General features: G+C 43.9%; 1 protein-coding gene across 2 annotated transcripts; it reads left to right on the top strand.

The window, feature by feature from the left end:
- The first annotated feature begins 2,947 nt into the window (after positions 1 to 2,947).
- LOC129817220 (E3 ubiquitin-protein ligase pellino homolog 2-like) lies at positions 2,948 to 18,904 on the top strand. 2 transcript variants are annotated; one of them, XM_055872249.1, is made up of 7 exons: positions 2,948 to 3,314; positions 11,040 to 11,169; positions 11,349 to 11,450; positions 12,324 to 12,521; positions 12,787 to 12,972; positions 13,182 to 13,387; positions 13,632 to 18,904. In XM_055872249.1, exons 1-7 carry the CDS (start codon positions 3,238 to 3,240, stop codon positions 14,047 to 14,049), a joined length of 1,317 nt encoding a protein of 438 aa, XP_055728224.1. In that variant the 5' UTR covers positions 2,948 to 3,237; the 3' UTR covers positions 14,050 to 18,904. The 2 variants fall into 2 exon arrangements, with proteins under 2 accessions (XP_055728224.1, XP_055728225.1); XM_055872250.1 differs by having other exon boundaries at positions 2,950 to 3,314; positions 13,650 to 18,904.
- The last annotated feature ends 1,872 nt before the right edge of the window (positions 18,905 to 20,776 follow it).

The following is a 20,776-nucleotide window of genomic DNA, read 5'->3' as shown; positions in this document are numbered from 1 at the left end:
CACTTAAGCAGAATGGCTATCATAGCATTCTGCAGTGATACTCCATCCCATCTGGTTTTCGACTAGTTGGACCATCATTTGTTTTTCAACAGGACAATGACCAAACACATCTCCAGGCTGTGTAAGAGCTATTTGACCGAGAAGGAGGGTGATGGAGTGCTGCATCAGATGACCTGGCCTCCACAATCACCTGACCTCTGCCCAATTGAGATGGTTTGGGATGAGTTGGATCGCAGAGTGAAGGAAAAGCATTAAACGAGTGCTCAGCATATCTGGGAACTCCTTCAAGACTGTTAGAAAAGCATTCCTCATGAAGCTGGTTGAGAGAATTCCAAGCGTGTGTAATGCTGTCATCAAGGCAAAGGGTGGCTACTTTAAAGAATCTAAAATCTAAAATATATTTTGATTTGTTTCACACTTTTTTGTTTACCAATGATTCCATATGTGTTATTTCAAAGTTTTGATGTCTTCACTGCTTTTCTACAATGTAGAAAATAGTAAAAATAAAGAAAAACTTGAATGAGTAGGTGCATACAAACTTTTGACTGGTACTGTATATACAGTACATGCAGAAAGTACTCAGACCCCTTGACTTTTTCCACATTTTGTTACATTGGATAACACTTTTTTTCATCAATCTACACACTATACCCCATAATGACATACCCCATGTGAAAACAGGTTTTTAGAAGAAAAAACGAACAGAAAAACACAAGTATTCAGACCCTTTGCTATAAGACTCGAAATTGAATTCGGGTGCATCCTGTTTCCATTGATCATCCTTGAGATGTTTCTACAACTTGATTTGAGTCCACCTGTGGTAAATTCAATTGAATGGAAATTATTTGGAAAGGCACACACCTGTCTATATAAGGTCCCACAGTTGACGGTGCATGTCAGAGCAAAAACCAAGCCATGAGGTCGAAGGAATTGGCCATAGAGCTCTGAGACAGGATTGTATCAAGGCACAGATCTGGGGAAGGGTATCAAAACATTTCTGCAGCATTGAAAGTCACCAAGAACACAGTGGCCATCATTCTGAAATTAAATTAGTTTGGAACCACCAAGACTCTACCTAGAACTGTCCGCCAAGCCAACCTGAGCAATGGGAAGAAGGGCCTTGGTCAGGGAGGTGACCAGGACCCTATGGTCACTCTGACAGAGCTCCAGAGTTCCTCTGTGGAGATGGGAGAACTTCCAGAAGGACACCCATCTCTGCAGCACTCCACCAATCAGGCCTTTATGGTAGAGTAGCCAGACAGAATCCACTCCTCAGTAAAAGGCACATTACAACCCGCTTGGAACTTGCCAAAAGGCACCTAAAGACTCTCAGACATGAGAATCAAGATTCTCTGGTCTGATGAAACCAAGATTGAACTCTTTGGCCTGAATGCCAAACGTCACGTCTGGAGGAAACCTGGCACCATCCCTACCGTGAAGCATGGTGATGGCAGCATCATGGTGTGGGGATGTTTTACAGCGGCAGGGACTGGGAGACTAGACTGGATCGAGGGAAAGATGAACGGAGCAAAGTACAGAAAGATCCTAGATGAAAACCTGCTACAGAGCGCCCAGGACCTCAGACTTGGGTGAAGGTTCACCTTCTAACAGAACAACGACCCTAAGCACACAGCCAAGACAACGCAGGAGTGGCTTCGGGACAAGTCTCTGAATGTCCTTGAATGGCCCAGCTAGAGCCCGGACTTGATCCTGATCGAACATCTCTGGAGAGACCTGAAAATAGCTGTGCATCAACGCTCCCCATTCAACCTGACAGAGCTTGAGAGGATCTGCAGAAAAGAATGGGAGAAACTCCCTAAATACAGGTGTGCCAAGCTTGTAGCGTCATACCCAAGAAGACTCGAGGCTGTAATCGCTGCCAAAGGTGCTTCAACAAAGTACTAAGGAAAAGGTCTGAATACTTATGTTAATGTTATATTTCAGTTTTTTTATTTATACATTTGCTAACGTTCCTAAAAAACAGTTTTTGCTTTGTCATTATGGGGTATTGTGTGTAGATTGATGAGGGGGGAAATCATTTTGTAAATTTTAGCTGTAACGTAACAAAATGTGGAAAAAGTCAAGTGGTCTGAATACTTTCCGAATGCACTGTATATGCCTCAATGCAAACATACAGTCTAATAAATTCACATTTTATATACTGTTTATTATCAAATTAATTCATTGTCATATTTATTTATTAGTTATATAACAACATTTCAACCTTGTTTAGCATGATCTAGTCCAAATATGGCATTATTCCACTATTTGTATCTGTTTGTATCAGTTTCAATGGGGACCTTTTACTTTGAATGCGAACAGGTTTTCACACAGGTGAACTGACCCACAAAATGGGTAACTGAATTTTTTTTATTGAATTCAAAATCTATTACATGTCCAATATCCCTGTTTCCCAACCTATGTCAATGGGAATGAGACTGAGTGTACCGATATGCTGGGATTGGCTTTTTTTAAATAAAAGAATGGCTGTCTGACCCACTTCCAAATGAAATCTAAACAGTCAACAAGAGAAGTAGGCACGTTATATTGACTGCCACCAGAGAGACATTGCACAATTCTTCAAGCACTTCTATAAAATTACAAAAAAATGTAAATCAAGAATGTGAAATATAATATGCTGAGCCTGGACTACAAAGGGAGTGTATTTCCTCCAGAATTTGAAACCGCTTTTTTTATTTTACATAATAGTCACTACTTGCAAGCTTCTCATCAAGACCTCGACAATCTGAAAGGTTTTCAAAGGGAGATTTTTGGTCACTGAATTGAATTTTCAGGAAGAACAAAATGATATTTCAGTATTATCCCGACACAGTATTTCTGATTCAAAACAATACGTACGAAAAAAAATAGATTGTGATCTTATAGGGACTGTATTATTCGTTTTGGGTTTTTTTGTTTTATTGTCCTCCCCTACAAAAGATGAGTCAGTCGACTCCCTCTGCCCGCGAGCTGTTTTTGTACATTCGGCTACAGAACAGTTTTGTGTCGCGCGGGCCTTAAATTAGTAGCTTTTCTACATTATTTTCAAAATATGCTCGCTCACGGAATCAAAACAATAAAACGAAGAACAAGAATTCTCAAGAAACTCTTGCCTCTAATCAAACTTGGATAGAATTAAAATCAAGAAACTTCCACGTAGTTTGAAGGGTGTATTTGTGATTTTATTTCACTACTATCGCTCTCGAACGTTTACAAGACCAAGCTCGCGCCAGTCTGATGAATTCGCCGAACCAAGACGAAGAAGATGTGCCCGTTAAAGACCCGGTGAAATACGGCGAGTTGGTCATATTGGGGTGAGTAACAGTAGGCTAGACGGATAAATAGTAGTTGATCTCACTGGATCAAAACTGAGCTAATAGTCTTGGTAGCGCGATTCAGCTACTACTATTATGATCGCCTACTACGAAAAAAATTGAAAGGATGACGTGTGAGTCGATTGAGTTCGGGTTGGTTTTGTTCTACACAGACAAACGTTATCCTTTATTGCTATACAGAAAATGTAAGCTTATTTATATTTCGCAACACATTTGCCCCACACAATTGTGGGGAAATTATTGTGAAGTTGCTCGAGAACGAGCGCAAGTATAGTAACGCTACAGTAACTTTGTAACACTGGGGACTGATTTGTTACACTTACTTTGTAACAGCGCCCGAATATAATTGTTATAATAAGTAGTCTGCCACATCATCATAAACCCACACTGAAATGAGTAAGGAGGATGTAGGCTTTTTTCTTCAATAAAGATCTGAGTCGGTGTAAAATCAGCACTCGATTGCTCAGGCTGAAAATACCTATGATGTCATACTATTCTGGAGCTGTGATGATCGCAGAAAGTGGGACACTGCATGAAACCAAACCAACCTGTAAAACACAGCCTAGCATATCCCACCACAATTGATGTGTATATATAGCCTACTTTTGTGGTTCACTTAGGGAATTAATCAACAACCACACGCAGGCCTATTGGAGCATTCACAAATGGTGCCTGCATGTTGGCTAACATATTTTCCCCACACATACCAGACAGGATGTGCATAAGAGAGACAGACATTCAGCATTTCCACCTCTGCCCCAGTCTATAGTCCTAAAGATCTTTGGCTTAACTACTTCCCCCATGCACTCTCTCATTCTCAAACTTCCGTTGTGCTTCAAGAGCATCCTGTATACAGGCCTGTGATGCAGTGACTCCATGACACCACTCTTCCCCTCTCCACCCCTCTTGAACTAGACTACTGCCCAATCCCAAATCAACCCATAGCCCTGACTTGGGCACAGATATGAAAATATTGGATAGATATGAGCAATATAGTTATTATAGCTAGCCCGCCTCTTGTCTGGATTTTTTTGGCATGTTGCGTGTACCTCCAATGCTCTCAGACCTACACAAGCAACAATACATAAGGGTAGGGGCTAATGGTTTATCCAGAGTCTTGTGTTACGGCTCTAAACACATTATGCTTCTCCCTACCAGAGACCGGGGTCCAATCCCTGCATCCTCCATTTTCACACTTGACTGTCTCCCCCTCTTGTTTCAGTACTGTCTCAATAACATGCAAAAAAATATGCAAGAAGAGTGGAATTCTGACTGACACCTCAAGTGTAGTAATAGTAATGTGTTAGCAGAATGGTCAAATCTCCACCTAGCCCTCGTGGCTATGCTGTCCATATGCTGCTGACCATCATGGGCATAGGGTCGGGCTGCACTTGAATACTGATTAGCCGCATTCTGCCCCCTGTAGCTAAAGGACATACAGTGGCAGAGACAAAACAGCCATGCGTGACACTACAAAGCACGCAGTCCTCTGCAGAAATGCTTTTAGTATCTCCCTCTTTCCTTTGTAATTATACTGTAATGATTTAGTCATTACATGACATTTTGTTCACACACAGACCTAATGATGTTCTAGGAAATGCTGAATGTTCTTCCCAGTTCTCCAACTGCAGTATAACATTGAGGAGATCTTGAGAGAACCCTCTCCTCGTCGCTATCAGACGTGTATATTTTGACTATAACTAGCCTATGTTAGCGTTGGTCTGGTAACCGAAAGGTTGCTGGATCGAATCCCAGAGCTGACAAGGTAAAAAATATTTTCGTTCTGCCCCTGAGCAAGGCACTGTTCCCCGGGCGCCGATGATGTGGATGTCGATTAAGGGTTAAATGCGGAAGACCCATTTCAGTTGAATGCATTCAGTTGTACAACTGACTAGGTATCCCCCTTTCCCTTTTATGCTGCGATGGCACGATTTGCCAGATCCACCTTAACCATCAAATGTTCTGCAGCCTCGGTCGGCCGGTATCTCAGTGCAGGGCATGTGATGTGGTGATTGTTCTGCAGTGAGTCCCTGTCTGCTATCTGTCATTCATTATCTTAGTTAAACTAGGCTGAGTGGGCTCTCTGGTTCTGTGTGCTAGCCAGGGCCCAGCCCGGCTCTGCAGCTCACCCCTGCCCTTCTCTCTCGCGCCCACTTCTCCTTCTCTACTTTCTATCTTTCTCTGTCTTACTCCTCCCCCAGTGCTGTTTGCTGACTCTCTGAGAGAAGCAGTCCATACACTGGCAGAGTTCTTCTGCCCTCCACAGAAATAAGGCTGGTGTCAGGGGGCAGAGGAAGTGAATATTTCATTCTGCGTACAGCGTTTGGGCGATGTCAACCTTTTTCCTATTGTGATTATGTACTCATAAAACATTGTGATTTTTGATGGTATCGCTCCCTAGCGCCAAATCGCGGGCTACAACTGGATGAATCATGATGAAAGATAATGTTGCTGAAAGCCAGGGCAGAGGCTAAGTGCAGGCAAACTTTTTATAACATTCCTTTCTGGTGGAGATTCAGCATGGAACAGGTGTGTCTCGCGCACATGATGCAGCAAAGTGACTGTCAACTAATAAGGAACGATTTGTCATACCGTAGTGAATTAGGTTATAACTCATGGGCTGGATAAGCAAGTCTACAGTCTTCAGAACTGGATAATAATTACGTTGCCTCATCCTCGTTCCATCTCTCATAAAGCTGTGATTGAGAATAGCCTATGCCTAGGCTTATAGACTCCAACATTTGTAGTTGTTCTTTTTGCAAGAGGAGACTTTAGGACAACACCTTCTTAGGCTATTAGAATATTAGGGAAAAAAGCTACTGTTTAACTTTAACTTGCCTTAAAGCTTTTATGATAGGCCTAGTAGGAGGACAGGTTATTGACCGTTTGGTTTTTGACCTCGCATGGATCACTTCTTTCTTAATAAGCTTAAACTTGTCATTCAATTTTTCTACAGGCTATTGATAATGTTTATTCTCTCTCATTATTAGTGCCTTGGCTACCATACGTTTGTAGGCTATTCAAAAACTTTTTGAGGTGGAACTCCGTTAGAATAATATATTGTTTGATCAGGAGAGAAACCATGCATGCATAAAACGATGAAAGCCCAAAGTCATATTCCATATCGAATGGAGAGACAAGGGAATATGGCCTACGTTTTTTGAAACCGCTAGACAAACAAATACTGAACAAAAATATAAACACAACATATCAACTGTTGGTCCCATGTTTCATGAGCTGAAATAAAAGATACCAGAAATGTTCTATACTCACACAAAAAATGCTTATTTCTCTCAAATTTGTTTACATCCCTGTTAGTGAGCATTTCTCCTTTACCAAGATAATCTTGACAGGTGTGGCATATCAACAAGCTGATTAAACCTGATTAGGGCCTAATGAATTTATTTCAATTGACTGATTTCCTTCTATGTACTGTAACTCAGTAAAATCTTTGAAATTGTTGCATTTATATTTTTGATCAGTATAGTTAAGGAATGTCTGTTATATATATATATATATATACACTGCTCAAAAAAATAAAGGGAACACTTAAATAACACAATGTAACTCCAAGTCAATCACACTTCTGTGAAAACAAACTGTCCACTTAGGAAGCAACACTGATTGACAATAAATTTCACATGCTGTTGTGCAAATGGAATAGACAAAAGGTGGAAATTATAGGCAATTAGCAAGACACCCCCAATAAAGGAGTGGTTCTGCAGGTGGTGACCACAGACCACTTCTCAGTTCCTATGCTTCCTGGCTGATGTTTCGGTCACTTTTGAATGCTGGCGGTGCTCTGACTCTAGTAGTAGCATGAGACGGAGTCTACAACCCACACAAGTGGCTCAGGTAGTGCAGCTCATCCAGGATGGCACATCAATGCGAGCTGTGGCAAGAAGGTTTGCTGTGTCTGTCAGCGTAGTGTCCAGAGCACGGAGGCGCTACCAAGAGACAGGCCAGTACATCAGGAGACGTGGAGGATGCCATAGGAGGGCAACAACCCAGCAGCAGGACCGCAACCTCCGCCTTTGTGCAAGGAGGAGCAGGTGGAGCACTGCCAGAGCCCTGCAAAATGACCTCCAGCAGGCCACAAATGTGCATGTGTCTGCTCAAACGGTCAGAAACAGACTCCATGAGGGTGGTATGAGGGCCCGATGTCCACAGGTGGGGGTTGTGCTTACAGCCCAACACCGTGCAGGACATTTGGCATTTGCCAGAGAACACCAAGATTGGCAAATTCGCCACTGGCGCCCTGTGCTCTTCACAGATGAAAGCAGGTTCACACTGAGCACATGTGACAGACGTGACAGAGTCTGGAGACGCCGTGGAGAACGTTCTGCTGCCTGCAACATCCTCCAGCATGACCGATTTGGCGGTGGGTCAGTCATGGTGTGGGGTGGCATTTCTTTCTTTCTTTCTTTTTCCTCCATGTGCCCGCCAGAGGTAGCCTGACTGCCATTAGGTACCGAGATGAGATCCTCAGACCCCTTGTGAGACCATATGCTGGTGCGGTTGGCCCTGGGTTCCTCTTAATGCAAGACAATGCTAGACCTCATGTGGCAGGAGTGTGTCAGCAGTTCCTGCAAGAGAAAGGCATTGATGCTATGGACTGGCCCGCCCGTTCCCCAGACCTGAATCCAATTGAGCACATCTGGGACATCATGTCTCGCTCCATCCACCAACGCCACGTTGCACCACAGACTGTCCAGGAGTTGGCGGATGCTTTAGTCTAGGTCTGGGAGGAGATCCCTCAGGAGACCATCCGCCACCTCATCAGGAGCATGCCCAGGCGTTGTAGGGATGTCATACAGGCACATGGAGGCCATACACACTACTGAGCCTCATTTTGACTTGTTTTAAGGACATTACATCAAAGTTGGATCAGCCTATAGTGTGGTGTTCCACTTTAATTTTGAGTGTGACTCCAAATCCAGACCTCCATGGGTTGATAAATTTGATTTCCATTGATAATTTTTGTGTGATTTTGTTGTCAGCACATTCAACTATGTAAAGAAAAAAGTATTTAATAAGAATATTTCATTCATTCAGATCTAGGATGTGTTATTTTAGTGTTCCCTTTATTTTTTTGAGCAGTGTATATATATAGATATATAGATATTTTTTTATGAATAGGTTTAGGCTTTAAGGCACATGCATCTGACAGAGTGTGAGAGAGCAAGAGAGAAACAAAGTTTTCTGACTGGACATTTTGCGCTGCTTTGGTGGAATTCTCTAGTCTACATTCCTCTCTTGCGTTCTGTAGGCCTATATAACATAGGCTATAGCAAATGGAAAGAAATAGGCAGATTACTCGGAATGTCACACGTGTGCTACCCTGCCGTCCACTGGCCAACTCCATTCTTTACTGCGCAGCGCCAGTCAAGTTCAAATAGGCAAACCATCGCCTGTCACATCACGATGTCGTCACCATCGACCATGGCTGTCAGTCATTGTTGATAGACAATACTATTGTAATATCGCCAAACCCTACTGTGTTTATCCTGGCCAGTTCTGGTCCATCTGCTTCCCGCATCACATTGCATCTCGTCCCTCATCTCTTTCTGTATCCCTCTCTTCCTGACCTCTGCCCTGCTCTACTCCTGCTCTCTCTTCCTCATGTTTACACCCTTTCTCTCTGCCCTCTCTCTCTGTATTTGTCTGCCCTCTCTCCCTGCCCTGTCTCTTTCTTTCTGGTCTACCTCTCCTCTTTGCCCTCTTTCACCTTACACCCCCCCTTCCTGTTCAGCTCTGTCCTGATGTGACACAGGGTCATTGTACAGGTAGCAGTGGGTTCCCTTCAGATCTCCTCTCCTTAGATCTCATGACCCGGGCCTCACTACTGCACTCTGTTCCAACACTGTGGAAAGGGAAATATCTTGGCTTGTCTGGTCTAACATTGTGAAAGGGAAAGATCTTGGCTTAGGTCTGGTTTAGAACTGTGGAATGATGCTGATCGTCCAGGAAGAGCAGCTGCAGCTTGGCATAGAGAGGCATAGCTTTGTTAGAAGAGGAGAGCGAGAGGGGGAGGGCTGGGAGGAAGGGCTAGAGAGAGGAGAGGAATAATTTGATTTGAAAGCAGGGTTGATGTCCCCTCAAAGGGCTCTGTGTCCACTGGGCATCATCTGAATAGTGTTTAATAGGTACCATGCCCAGCTGATTAGCTGAAAGCAGGCCTCATCGTGAACTCTTAGCGTGACAGTGCAGTGCAGCTCTACTCAGTTGCCCAGAAAGCTAGAGACGAGACAAGAAAGAGTTTAGGTTTGAACAATCAGCTGAGATGACCACACAGTTCCACTTAGGCTAACGCTTGCTCATTCTTTCTCTTTTTCTCTTCCGTGTCTCTCACTGTCTCTTTCGGTGCTGACACACACACACACACACACAGAGAAAAGTGCCCAGAGGAGAGGTTAAGAAGGAGTTGAACCTACAAGTATTCAGAGCACCATATTCATTCAACCATTGTTATTCAGGCATTTGCTGAATACAGTTTAATTGGTGTTTCAGTGTAAAGAGGGTTCGCCCAGTAAGCGCGCTATTCTGAGGTTTCAAGTGGCCTGTCAGTGAATCGGGCTCAAGTGGTACTTATCCGTATCTATGAGCGGGTAGTTGTACATTAGTTGTCTGTAAGGAATGAGTGGTGGAGGTGATAGGCCAGCATTTATAAATGGATGTTTCATTCTGTAGCAGTAGGCCCACAGAAACCAACACCGACGGGTGGAGGGATTTGCGATATCTCCAATGATCAAATGAGGTGAATAGGCTACATAGCGTATTCTTTATTTATTTTGTTATTTTGTTATTTAAAGCAGGCAGACCGGCATCGAGGAATTCAGTTACTGTTCGATTGAACGAATGGGCAAAATTAGTGACCTAAGTGACTTTGAGCATGGTATGATCGTTGGTGGTTCCAGTATGTCAGAAACGGCCTCGTGGGCTTTTCACGCACGACAGTGTCTAGGATTTACAGAGAATGGTGCGATAAACAAAACATCCAGTCAGTGGCAGTCCTGTGGACGAAAACTGTTTGTTTATTAGAGGTCGAAGGAGAATGGCAAGCCAAAAACAGGCAAATAACGGCACAGTACAACAGTGGTGTGCAGAATGTCATCTCGGAATGTACAACTGATCAGTCCTTGTCACAGATGGGCTATTGCAGCAGAGGATCACTCCTATCAGCTAAAAACAAGAAGAAGCAGCTCCAGTGGGCACACAATCACCAACTCTGGACAATTGAGGAGTGGAAAAACATTGCCTGGTCCGACGAATCCCGGTTCCTGTTGCGTCATGCTGATGGCTGAGTCAGGATTTGGCATGAGCAGCATGAGTCCATGGCCCCAACCTGCCTGGTGTCAACAGTACAGGCTGGTGGCAGTGGTGTAATGTTGTGGGAATGTTTTCCTGGCGCGTGTTAGGTCCCTTGATACCAATTGAGCAAGGTTTCCATGCCCTGAAGAATTCAGGCTGTTCTGGAGGCAAAGGGGTAGGGTTTGACCAAGTACTAGATGGGTGTAGCAAATAAACTGACCACAGTGTATATTCCCGTTGTACCTGTGGGCTGCCACTCAATTTTTTTTATTATTATTATTTTTTTTAAATACATAGATCCAAAGGAATGATCATATTACCTAGTTTAGTAACAAAACATTTAGCATGTAATTTATTTCATGTAGAATCTCTGTATGTGTTTGCGTTCTCTAGGTACAATGGCTCTCTGCCCAGTGGAGACCGGGGGAGGAGGAAGAGCCGCTTCGCTCTGTACCGGAGGACCAAGGCCAACGGAGTCAAACCCAGCACTGTTCACATCCTCAACACACCACACGACAGCAAGGTGTGTGTGTGTGTGTGCGTGAGAATGTGATGTTACCGTAGTCTTCCTATAGTGGGAAATGCTGTCCTCGTGGTAGGCCTACGGTAATGGAGTGTGTGTGAGAGGATATCGCAGCAAAATGAGGATGTAGAGGTCTACCCTAAAAACTCTCCTCTCCTGTGGTGGTGTTGTGATTGCAGGCAGTCCACAGCAGGGGGCAGCACAGCATCTCCTTCACTCTGTCCCGCAACCAGACAGTGGTGGTGGAGTACTGCCACGACAACGACACTGACATGTTTCAGGTAAACACCAAAACAATGCTTTTTTTCTCTCGGCTAAACACGAAAATAATGCCTGCCTGCTTATCTAGGTAATACTGACTTCTTTGTCTTCCAAAAACAGGAAGAGCAGAAAGGGGATAGCGACTGTACACCCAGGTGTTGCTACCACTTTTTCCCTTTTAGGAAGCTTTTTCTGTGTGTATACACCCTCCTCCAGAGTTTGTGTACCGGATGCTTTATTTGGGCTCACATGCTGGGAAAACTCTCCACCACATATGGGCTTGGCGTGTGTGTGTGTGTGTGTGTGTGTGTGTGTGTGTGTGTGTGTGAGTGTGAGAGACACACTGAAATAAATAATAATTAAATCAGCCAATCCCACACCAAACCCCTACTGTATTGTATGAGTAAGAACCACACCAGCCACCTTCCACAACAGCAGGGGAACGGGATGAATATCCAATCAGTTCTGAAATAGATGTCTGGTGGCCAGTTTAGCACAGGACCCCGGATACATTCAAAGCACGGAGAGCGTTGTAGAACTATGAAATGTATCTTAAGTGGGTTATCACAGGTGGTTCATTTACCGTGAGTAACTGCACACAGTCTGAAATGAAATGTAACCAGATGTTATTGCTATTTTTGTGTGAACGATGATACAACCGTGGCAAGTAATAAGCACAGCAGGATCCCTCAAGTCCTGGCCTAATTAACAAGCTAAAGAAAAGCTCAAATCATCACAATCACATCCATCAATAAAACCAAAATCATGGCCTGACATAAATATTACTTTAAGTTGAGCAAAGGACCTTTAAAATTACTTTCCCATCGAACCCTGTTCTGAACACAAGACAGATCCCATGTAATGTTTGTCTCTCTCGCTCGTTTCCCCTGCAGATTGGGCGCTCCACAGAGTGTCCAATAGACTTTGTCGTGATGGACACATCAGGAGAGGGGAAGGAGTGCGAGGACCCCTCGGTGGCCCCCAGCACCATCTCCCGCTTCGCCTGCAGGGTGGTGTGTGAACGCAACCCCCCCTACACCGCACGCATCTACGCCGCTGGCTTTGACTCCTCCAAAAACATCTTTCTAGGGGTGAGTGTGTAGCACGGGCTCGGTAGAGACCAGATGGAGAGCTCTAAATGGATGTCAGTTGAAAACGAGTTGGAGAAGTCACACTTCATTAGGCACAAACAGAAGACAACAGTGTGTCCTTATAGGTCATGTTCAGGTAGTACCCACCTACGTTTTCTCCCATTGGGTGGCTACTAAACACAACCCATCCTAGACGCGAGTAACCAAGCTTCGGTTCTTTCTCGGTTTTCTTCTTCATCTTCTTCATCACCTCCTCCTCTTCCAGGAGAAAGCCACTAAGTGGAAGAACCCGGACGGCCACATGGATGGCTTGACCACCAACGGGGTGCTGGTGATGCACCCTGAGGGCTTCCCTGAGGACAACAGACAGGGCCTGTGGAGGGAGATTTCTGTTTGTGGGGACGTCTACGCCCTCCGAGAGACACGCTCTGGACCCAGCCGAGGCAAACTGGTCAGTACCGTAGGCTACAAGAGGCACAACCAGGGCACCCTATTCCCTATGGGCCCTTGTCAAAAGTAGTGCTATATAGGGAATAGACACCTGTATGTATTTGTGAACGTATAATTTTCTCTGATTTTGTTCTTTGTGTGCATATGTACTTGTGTGTATCAGTAGTAGTCTGATGTCCTCCCTGTGTGTGTGTGTCTCCTGGCCTGTAGGCGGAGGGAGAGAGCAGTGCCCTGCGGGATGGTTCTCTGGTAGACCTGTGTGGAGCCACTCTGCTGTGGCGTACTGGAGAGGGCCTGCTCCACGCTCCCACCCTCCGCCACCTGGAGGCACTGCGACAGGAGCTCAACGCTGCCCGGCCACAGTGTCCTGTAGGCCTCAGTACCCTGGCATTCCCCAGCATGCCACGCAGCCACAGGTGGGTAGCTACTACACAGTGACACATAAGGAGCTACAACACAAGGAGGTAGTATACGTGAGTTGCCCCTAACTACTTGGACAGTGGTCGGGGCAAATTCAACCTTGAGAACTACACAAACATGCCTCGATTACAACTACGTTTTTATCTCTTGTAGTCTATTTAAAAACTATTTTACTATACAACTACCACCAACAAAATAAATGGTGCTTTTGAGTTTGAGGAAAAACTTAAAACCTAGTAGTTTTCCTTTTCTCCCCAGTCTGGAGGAGCGCCAGCCCTGGGTTTACCTCACCTGCGGACACGTGCACGGCCGCCACGACTGGGGCCAGCGCCCCGAGCGCCGGGAGGCGGGAGGAGGAGAGGGGGAAGGAGGGATCTCCACAGTCCGCCGGGAGTGCCCTCTATGCAGGAGCGTGGGGCCCTACGTGCCCCTGTGGCTGGGGTGTGAGCCCGCCGTGTACGTGGATGCTGGAGCGCCTACGTACGCGTTTGTACCCTGCGGCCACGTGTGTTCAGAGAGGACAGCCAAGTACTGGGCGGATACCCCGCTGCCCCATGGGACCCACGCCTTCCGGCCCACCTGTCCCTTCTGCTCTGCCCCTCTCAGCAGCACCCCACAGGGCTGGACACGCCTCATCTTCCAGGGCCCCATCGACTAGCCATGCCCCCACGGATGCATTCCACAACTACTACGCAACAGTGGAACCAACAGTCACTAAACCAAAGGCCCAATCCTAACTTGAGATAATAGTGTATAACTAATATAAATATTTCTCCAATTTACACTACATCCATGGTGATGTTAGACAAGTGTGTGTACCTCAAACATTTGTGTAATAATGTGTTAACGTCATTTTAGGATCTGTGCTGTAGTTTGCATTAGGCACATTTCTCTCAAGGTAAGATTTGGCCATAACAGAATCTCCCTTCAAAAGCAATAAGAACACCACTATAGCGAAGCATAGTTTTTAGATTAGCTAGTTTTTTGGCTAGTCATCCATGTCTCCAATTCTGTCTCTCTTCAGACATGGCTGAATGTTGTCTGTAGCTCAAGGGCTAAACCTGAGGTGTGTTGAAGTCACTGAATGTTCATGATTGCTGGTTTCCTGACAAATTCCTCTCAGTCCAATTTTGAACCAATAATGTAATGTTACTTCAGTGTTTGAGTGAATATTCCCTTTGACAAATATGAATTATCCGTAAAACAGAACATTGTAATATTTTGAGAAGCGGTTAAGTGATATTGGTGAACATAATGCAGTTTGACCACACCTCAGGTTTGTGACCAAACAGACAGACAGGGTCCGTGTCATGAGACATAGCAAAAAGGTCAGAAAGCGTGACATAAAATAACCTCACAAGACATTTTTTTTTTTCAATGAAAATATAACTATTTTATTAAAATGGGGGGTGTTTGGGGTGGGATTTCATTTAGATGTTGAGTGTTAAGATACAACTATTTTTCTATCTTGAGTATTTAGTTAAATGTGATTTCTCAATGTACGCGTTTTCTGTAAGTGTATGACTTGTGTGTTCGATGAAACGAGGAGAGTGAGAAAATTGCCAACACTGTGTCACACACGTTACACGACCATAAACAATTGGCCAGACAATGAATGTAGCCAAATACTCAGGCTATACTAGCTTAGCCTGCCCAGGTGCTTGTATTGAATTGCTCTATATTATGCTACTACTATTTTTCTATCTGAACGTTGTGATATACAGTACCAGTCGAAAGTTTGGACACATCTACTCATTCAAGGGTTTTTCTTAATATTTTACCATTTTCTACATAGTAGAATAATAGTGAAGACATCAAAACTATGAAATAACACATATGGAGTCATGTAGTACCCCAAAAAAGTGTTAAACAAATCAAAATGTATTATATATTTGAGATTCTTCAAAGTAGCCACCCTTTGCCTTGATGATAGCTTTGCCCACCCTTGGCATTCTCTCAACCAGCTTCACCTGGAATGCTTTTCCAACAGTCTTGAAGGAGTTCCCACATGCTGAGCACTTGTTGGCTGCTTTTCCTTCGCTCTGCAGTCCAACTCATCCCAAACCATCTCAATTGGGTTGAGGTCAGGTGATTGTGGAGGCCAGGTCATCTGGTGCAGCACACCATCACTCTCCTTGGTCAAATAGCCCTTACACAGCCTGGAGGTGTGTTGGGTCATTGTCCTGTTGAAAAACAAGTGATAGTCCCACAAAGCGCAAACCAGGTGGGACGGCGTATTGCTGCAGAATGCTGTTGTAGCCATGCTGGTTAAGTGTCACCAGCAAAGCACCCCCACACCACCTCCTCCGTGCTTCACGGTGGGAACCACACGTGGAGATCATCTGTTCACCTACTCTGCGTTGAGATGTTTGGTTGGAACCAAACATCTAAAATTTGGACTCATCAAACCGAAGGACAAATTTCAACCGGGTCTAATATCCATTGCTCGTGTTTCATTGCCAAAGCAGGTCTCTTCTTATTATTGGTGTCCTTTAGTAGTGGTTTCTTTGCAGCAATTTGACCATGAAGGCCTGATTCACGCAGTCTCATCTGAACAGTTGATGTTGAGATGTGTCTGTTACTTGAAATCTAGGAAGCATTTATTTGGACTGCAATTTCTGAGGCTGGTAGCTCTAATGATCTTATCCCCTGCAGCAAAAGTAACTCTGGCATTCCAGGTGACTACCTCTTGAAGCTGGTTGAGAGAATGCCAAGCGTGTGCAAAGCTGTCATCAAGGCAAAGGGTGGCTACTTTGAAGAATCTCAAATACAAAATATATGTTGATTTGTTTAACACTTTTTTGGTTACTACATGATTCCATCTGTGTTATTTCATAGTTTTGACGCCTTCACTATGTAGAAAATAGTAACAAGTCCAATTGTTACAGGAAGATGAACACGTTACACCCACACATGTAACATGAACATACACTCACGTCTTGCACTGTCGATTGCCAAACCTTGCATTTGTGCTTAATGGTGCACAGTGTGGCATGTTAATTATACAGCCCTAAATGCCTCAAATGAAAACAAATGTCAGCAAAATGAGCAGTCCAACACAAATCTACAATTTAAACATGTTATTTTCCATATAAGATATATACACACCTACTCAAACTTCTACTCAGGGGCCAGAGAGAGCAATATTTCTTATTCTGGAGGGTGCAACATTACAGAACGTTCAGATAGAAATGTTTGGAGTAGAACTGAGAATGTCTCTATTTTACATTTCTATGCCCCAGATGCATTAACTACTTCAGGTTTACAGCCATTAGGCCTCTACACAGTGCCATGCTGTATTTCATATAATGGGTAATGTTACCAATGGGTAAATATAAAACCACTTCAGGACGTCTTCCAAGTCCCCAGTTCAGTTAGAAGAGCAACCTTCTCTTCCTCAGTACCAGTGTTTTCACCAAACCAATTGTCTATTAGCTCAGGTTTAGAATACCCAGAGTTTGCCCCGAGAGTAGCACAGGACACTGAGCTACAGTAAGCTAGTAGTAATAGATTTTAGATGGTCATTCATTTCATGGTCGCATTTAAGGAGTTGCATCGTTACAGAACATTCGGATAAGAATGTTTTTTAGAACCAACATGATTTTCTCTCATGGAGAATATTGAGTCATGTCAGCTCTAAAGTCAATTTCTATCTGAAACATTCTGTAACATTGTTACCTCTTAATAGGCCTCACCCAGCTAGCACATAACGTTCTGTGAACCATATGTTTCTGCGAGCGTGGTTGTCCTATTGTTATTTTGCATGCAACCTCCTGGGAATGGTGCAGGATAGTTGCTTGGCTTTGGAACATCCTCAGCACATTTAAGGAACTTGACAAAAAAACTTTGTTAAAGTAATGAAATGGCAAGAAAATAAACTGTTTCCCAATAGTTCAAATATGTTTACATGTAATTTCAATTTTGGTAATGCTCTATGAATATTCTACAACTTTTTTGACATTGAGCATGTTCTCAAATAGTTCAGAGAACGTTAAGAAACAACGTTCTTCTGTGGGAAATGTGGTGCTTCAGCATATTCAGCATAATTCCTAATGATTCTATTTAAAGGCATGTTCTCAAATTGTTCCAAGAATGAACTTTCCATAAAAAACTAAAAACTTTTAGCATGTGAGGCTAAAACATTTACATTCTCTTTTCAGCATCAACAAAACTCTTATCCTCTATCTTGTTAGTGTGTTCAGGTGGGTTGGTTTGCACCCACTAATTGGCCACACCTGATCTTAATGAGTGCTTGTTTCCTTTTAAAATGGGGTCTGTTTGAATAGACTAAAACGAAAAGCTTTGTATGTGTAAAAAACATGGCATGTTAGCTCCATCCTTGTGGCGCAGTGGACTAATTCCATGGATACACAACAGAAAATGATAGGTTTGAATCTCACTGATGTTGTGTCACAACAAAAAGTTTGCATGATTAAGCCTACGGACCCCCATTTCCATGTGTCCTAGCTGTGCTTGAAGTTCCAAAAAAGTTTGCCCAAAAATAAGCTAGCATTGTTATTAAAAGTCTTACTGAAACGTTCAATGAAGTTATTTAAAAACCTCCAAATAATCGGAGCGTTAATAAAACCACCCAGGAAAACTTTCAAGGAACCAGAGTAAAATGTTCTCGGGTCCTCCTAGGCAACCTAAAGATAAATGTTCCCATAACAGGCAAAATGTTCACTTCTGTTCTCAGAAAATTACATTTTTTTCTCAGTTTTACCAGTTAGGAAATGTATGGCTTCGTTCCCACAACCAATGTATAACCAAGAAACTTAGTTCGCCAAAACTTCCAAGGAACCACAATGTGCTAGCTGGACAGTACCTTTCAGTATTCCCCAAATCCTCAGTACCTCAGGCCAGTTTAGCTCAGAGCATGTCTGAGATCAGTTTGACGACGCACTCCTCCATATACGGTTAGTGGTACAGTTGCCAGGTCCCTCGTGTTGGGGTGGAACTAGTCAGGTTCAAACACAGTATAGGGTTTTTTGAAACATTTCTGTTACCTACCCCATTACGATAGCCAAAATCCCCACTTGTCCAGTCCATGGGAGATCCTGCTATTGGACATGCCAATTCTAAAATGTATCATGATATAGTAGGTGAAATGAAATTGTTTGGCTCATTTAGTTTTTTATATACTTTGGACCTTTTATCTGTTTTATCCTGTAATTTATTCTCCCATTGAGTCGGTAGAAGTTACCCCTAACCACTGATTCAGAGTCAGAAATGGTTTCATTCCGTCTAATGGTTAAGGTTAGAATTGGGTGAGTGTAATCTGATCCTACTATAGATCTGTGGTTAAGAGGAACTTCTACTTAAACCATTATTTTATCCGGTTGACCCCCACATCACAGCTGACCTCTGACTTGTAAAGGTACTGATAACCTCACAGCTATCACATTCCTCTGGAGCGACCAAAACGCTAAACGCTGATTGTTTCTCACCTTTCTGTAATCCTGGGGTGCACAGACAATCACTGTACACACATCAATAAACCTGTTTTAAAACTAGCCTCTTTGTCTGTTCACTGGCTGGAAGGGGATGGGATGGTTTGGAAATAGCTGTTTTCCACTACATTTACATTTAAGTCATTTAGCAGACGCTCTTATCCAGAGCGACTTACAAATTGGAAAGTTCATACATATTCATCCAGGTCCCCCCATGGGAATTGAACCCTGGTCCCCCCGTGGGAAACGAACCCTGGTCCCCCCGTGGGAATTGAACCCACAACCCTGGCGTTGCAAGCGCCATGCTCTACCAACTGAGCCACACGGGACCACTACTTTTCATTTGATTTATTTAGCACATTTGAAAAGCATTCTTTGTTTTAGTATCTTCTCACATGGGGAGGAGCGAGACTGTCTTTATTTTAATATTTTTTTTATTGAATATTAAAGCATACTATTTACTTTTAGTGAAGCCGCTCAACTTTTATTTACATTACATTGTCATCTAACAGACTCCCATTCAGAGCGACCCAAAGAAGCAACCAGGCCCAAGGGACGTTGACAGATCTCCTATAAGGTCAAAACAGGGACCCGAACCAGTGACCTATCAGCCACCGGCCCAAGCTCCCAATCGCCAGGCCACCAGCTCTCCAAGACCCCCCCCCCCCCCCCACACACACACACACAGTTCCCCGAGAGCTGTCCCTCAACCATCCAAGAACCCCCCCTCCGAATTTTTTTTTGAATAAAATAATTCCATTCCACACCCCGAAGTGCCACCCCCCAAGCCCACTTGCCTCAATGCGTCAACAACCAACAAAATGAACAAAAGAGAAAAACAATGCAAAAACAAAAGACATCAAGGACAACAAAAAATTATAACAGCAAGGCCAACGAATACGTTTGAGTGCATGTATGGCACTATTTACATGTGCGTTTCAATGTGAGTGTGTGTATATGCATGTGTACACGTAAAAACACCTGCACGGCATCAGCCTAAGGAAAACAGGCATTAGATGTAACAACGTTGCCCATCAGTGTCATTCCAACTAACCTTTTTTTTTTTTTTTTTACTTTTTTAAAAACTTTTATATTTGACCGTCATTCTATCCCCCGCCTAGCAACTCGTCCCACTTGTCTCCAATTCCACATCCCAATCCTCAACTTCCCTCAGCCCACCCCACTTATCTCTGCTGGCCACCCTCTTCAGATTTCTACGTGCCATATATCTTTCAACTATCCTAGTTGCCTGGGACTTTAATGCAGGCAAACTTAAATCAGTTTTACCACATTTTTACCAGCATGTCAAATGTGCAACCAGAGGGGGAAAAAACTCTAGACCACTTTTACTCTACACATAGATGCATACAAAGCTCTCCCCCGCCCTCCATTTGGCAAATCTGACCATAATTCTATCCTCCTGATTCCGGCTTACAGGCAAACACTAAAGCAGGAAGCACCAGTGACTCGCTCAATACTACGTAAGTGATCAGACTTAATATAAATCTTGGGTAATCGGCATACATGTACACCTTTGTTTATAGGCCTGGGATTTCTTTCTTTTTCTTCTTTTTTTTTTTCTTCTTTTTTAAAAATTTTAACCCCTTTTCTCCCCAATTTACGTGGTATCCAATCGCTAGTAATTACTATCTTGTCTCATCGCTACAACTCCCGTACGGGCTCGGGAGAGAGCCATGCGGTCGAAAGCCATGCGTCCTCCGAGGCACAACCCAACCAAGCCGCACTGCTTCTTTAACACAGCGCGCCTCCAACCCGGAAGCCAGCCGCACCAATGTGTCGGAGGTAACACCGTGCACCTGGCCCCCTTGGCTAGCGCGCACTGCGCCCAGCCTGCCACAGGAGTCGCTGGAGCGCGATGAGACAAGGAAATCCCTACCGGCCAAACCCTCCCTAACCCGGACGACGCTAGCCCAA

Source organism: Salvelinus fontinalis, chromosome 20 (assembly GCF_029448725.1).
Source record: "Salvelinus fontinalis isolate EN_2023a chromosome 20, ASM2944872v1, whole genome shotgun sequence".
Taxonomy (NCBI): Eukaryota; Metazoa; Chordata; class Actinopteri; order Salmoniformes; family Salmonidae; genus Salvelinus; species Salvelinus fontinalis.
This window is presented reverse-complemented; position numbering and strand designations above follow the sequence as displayed.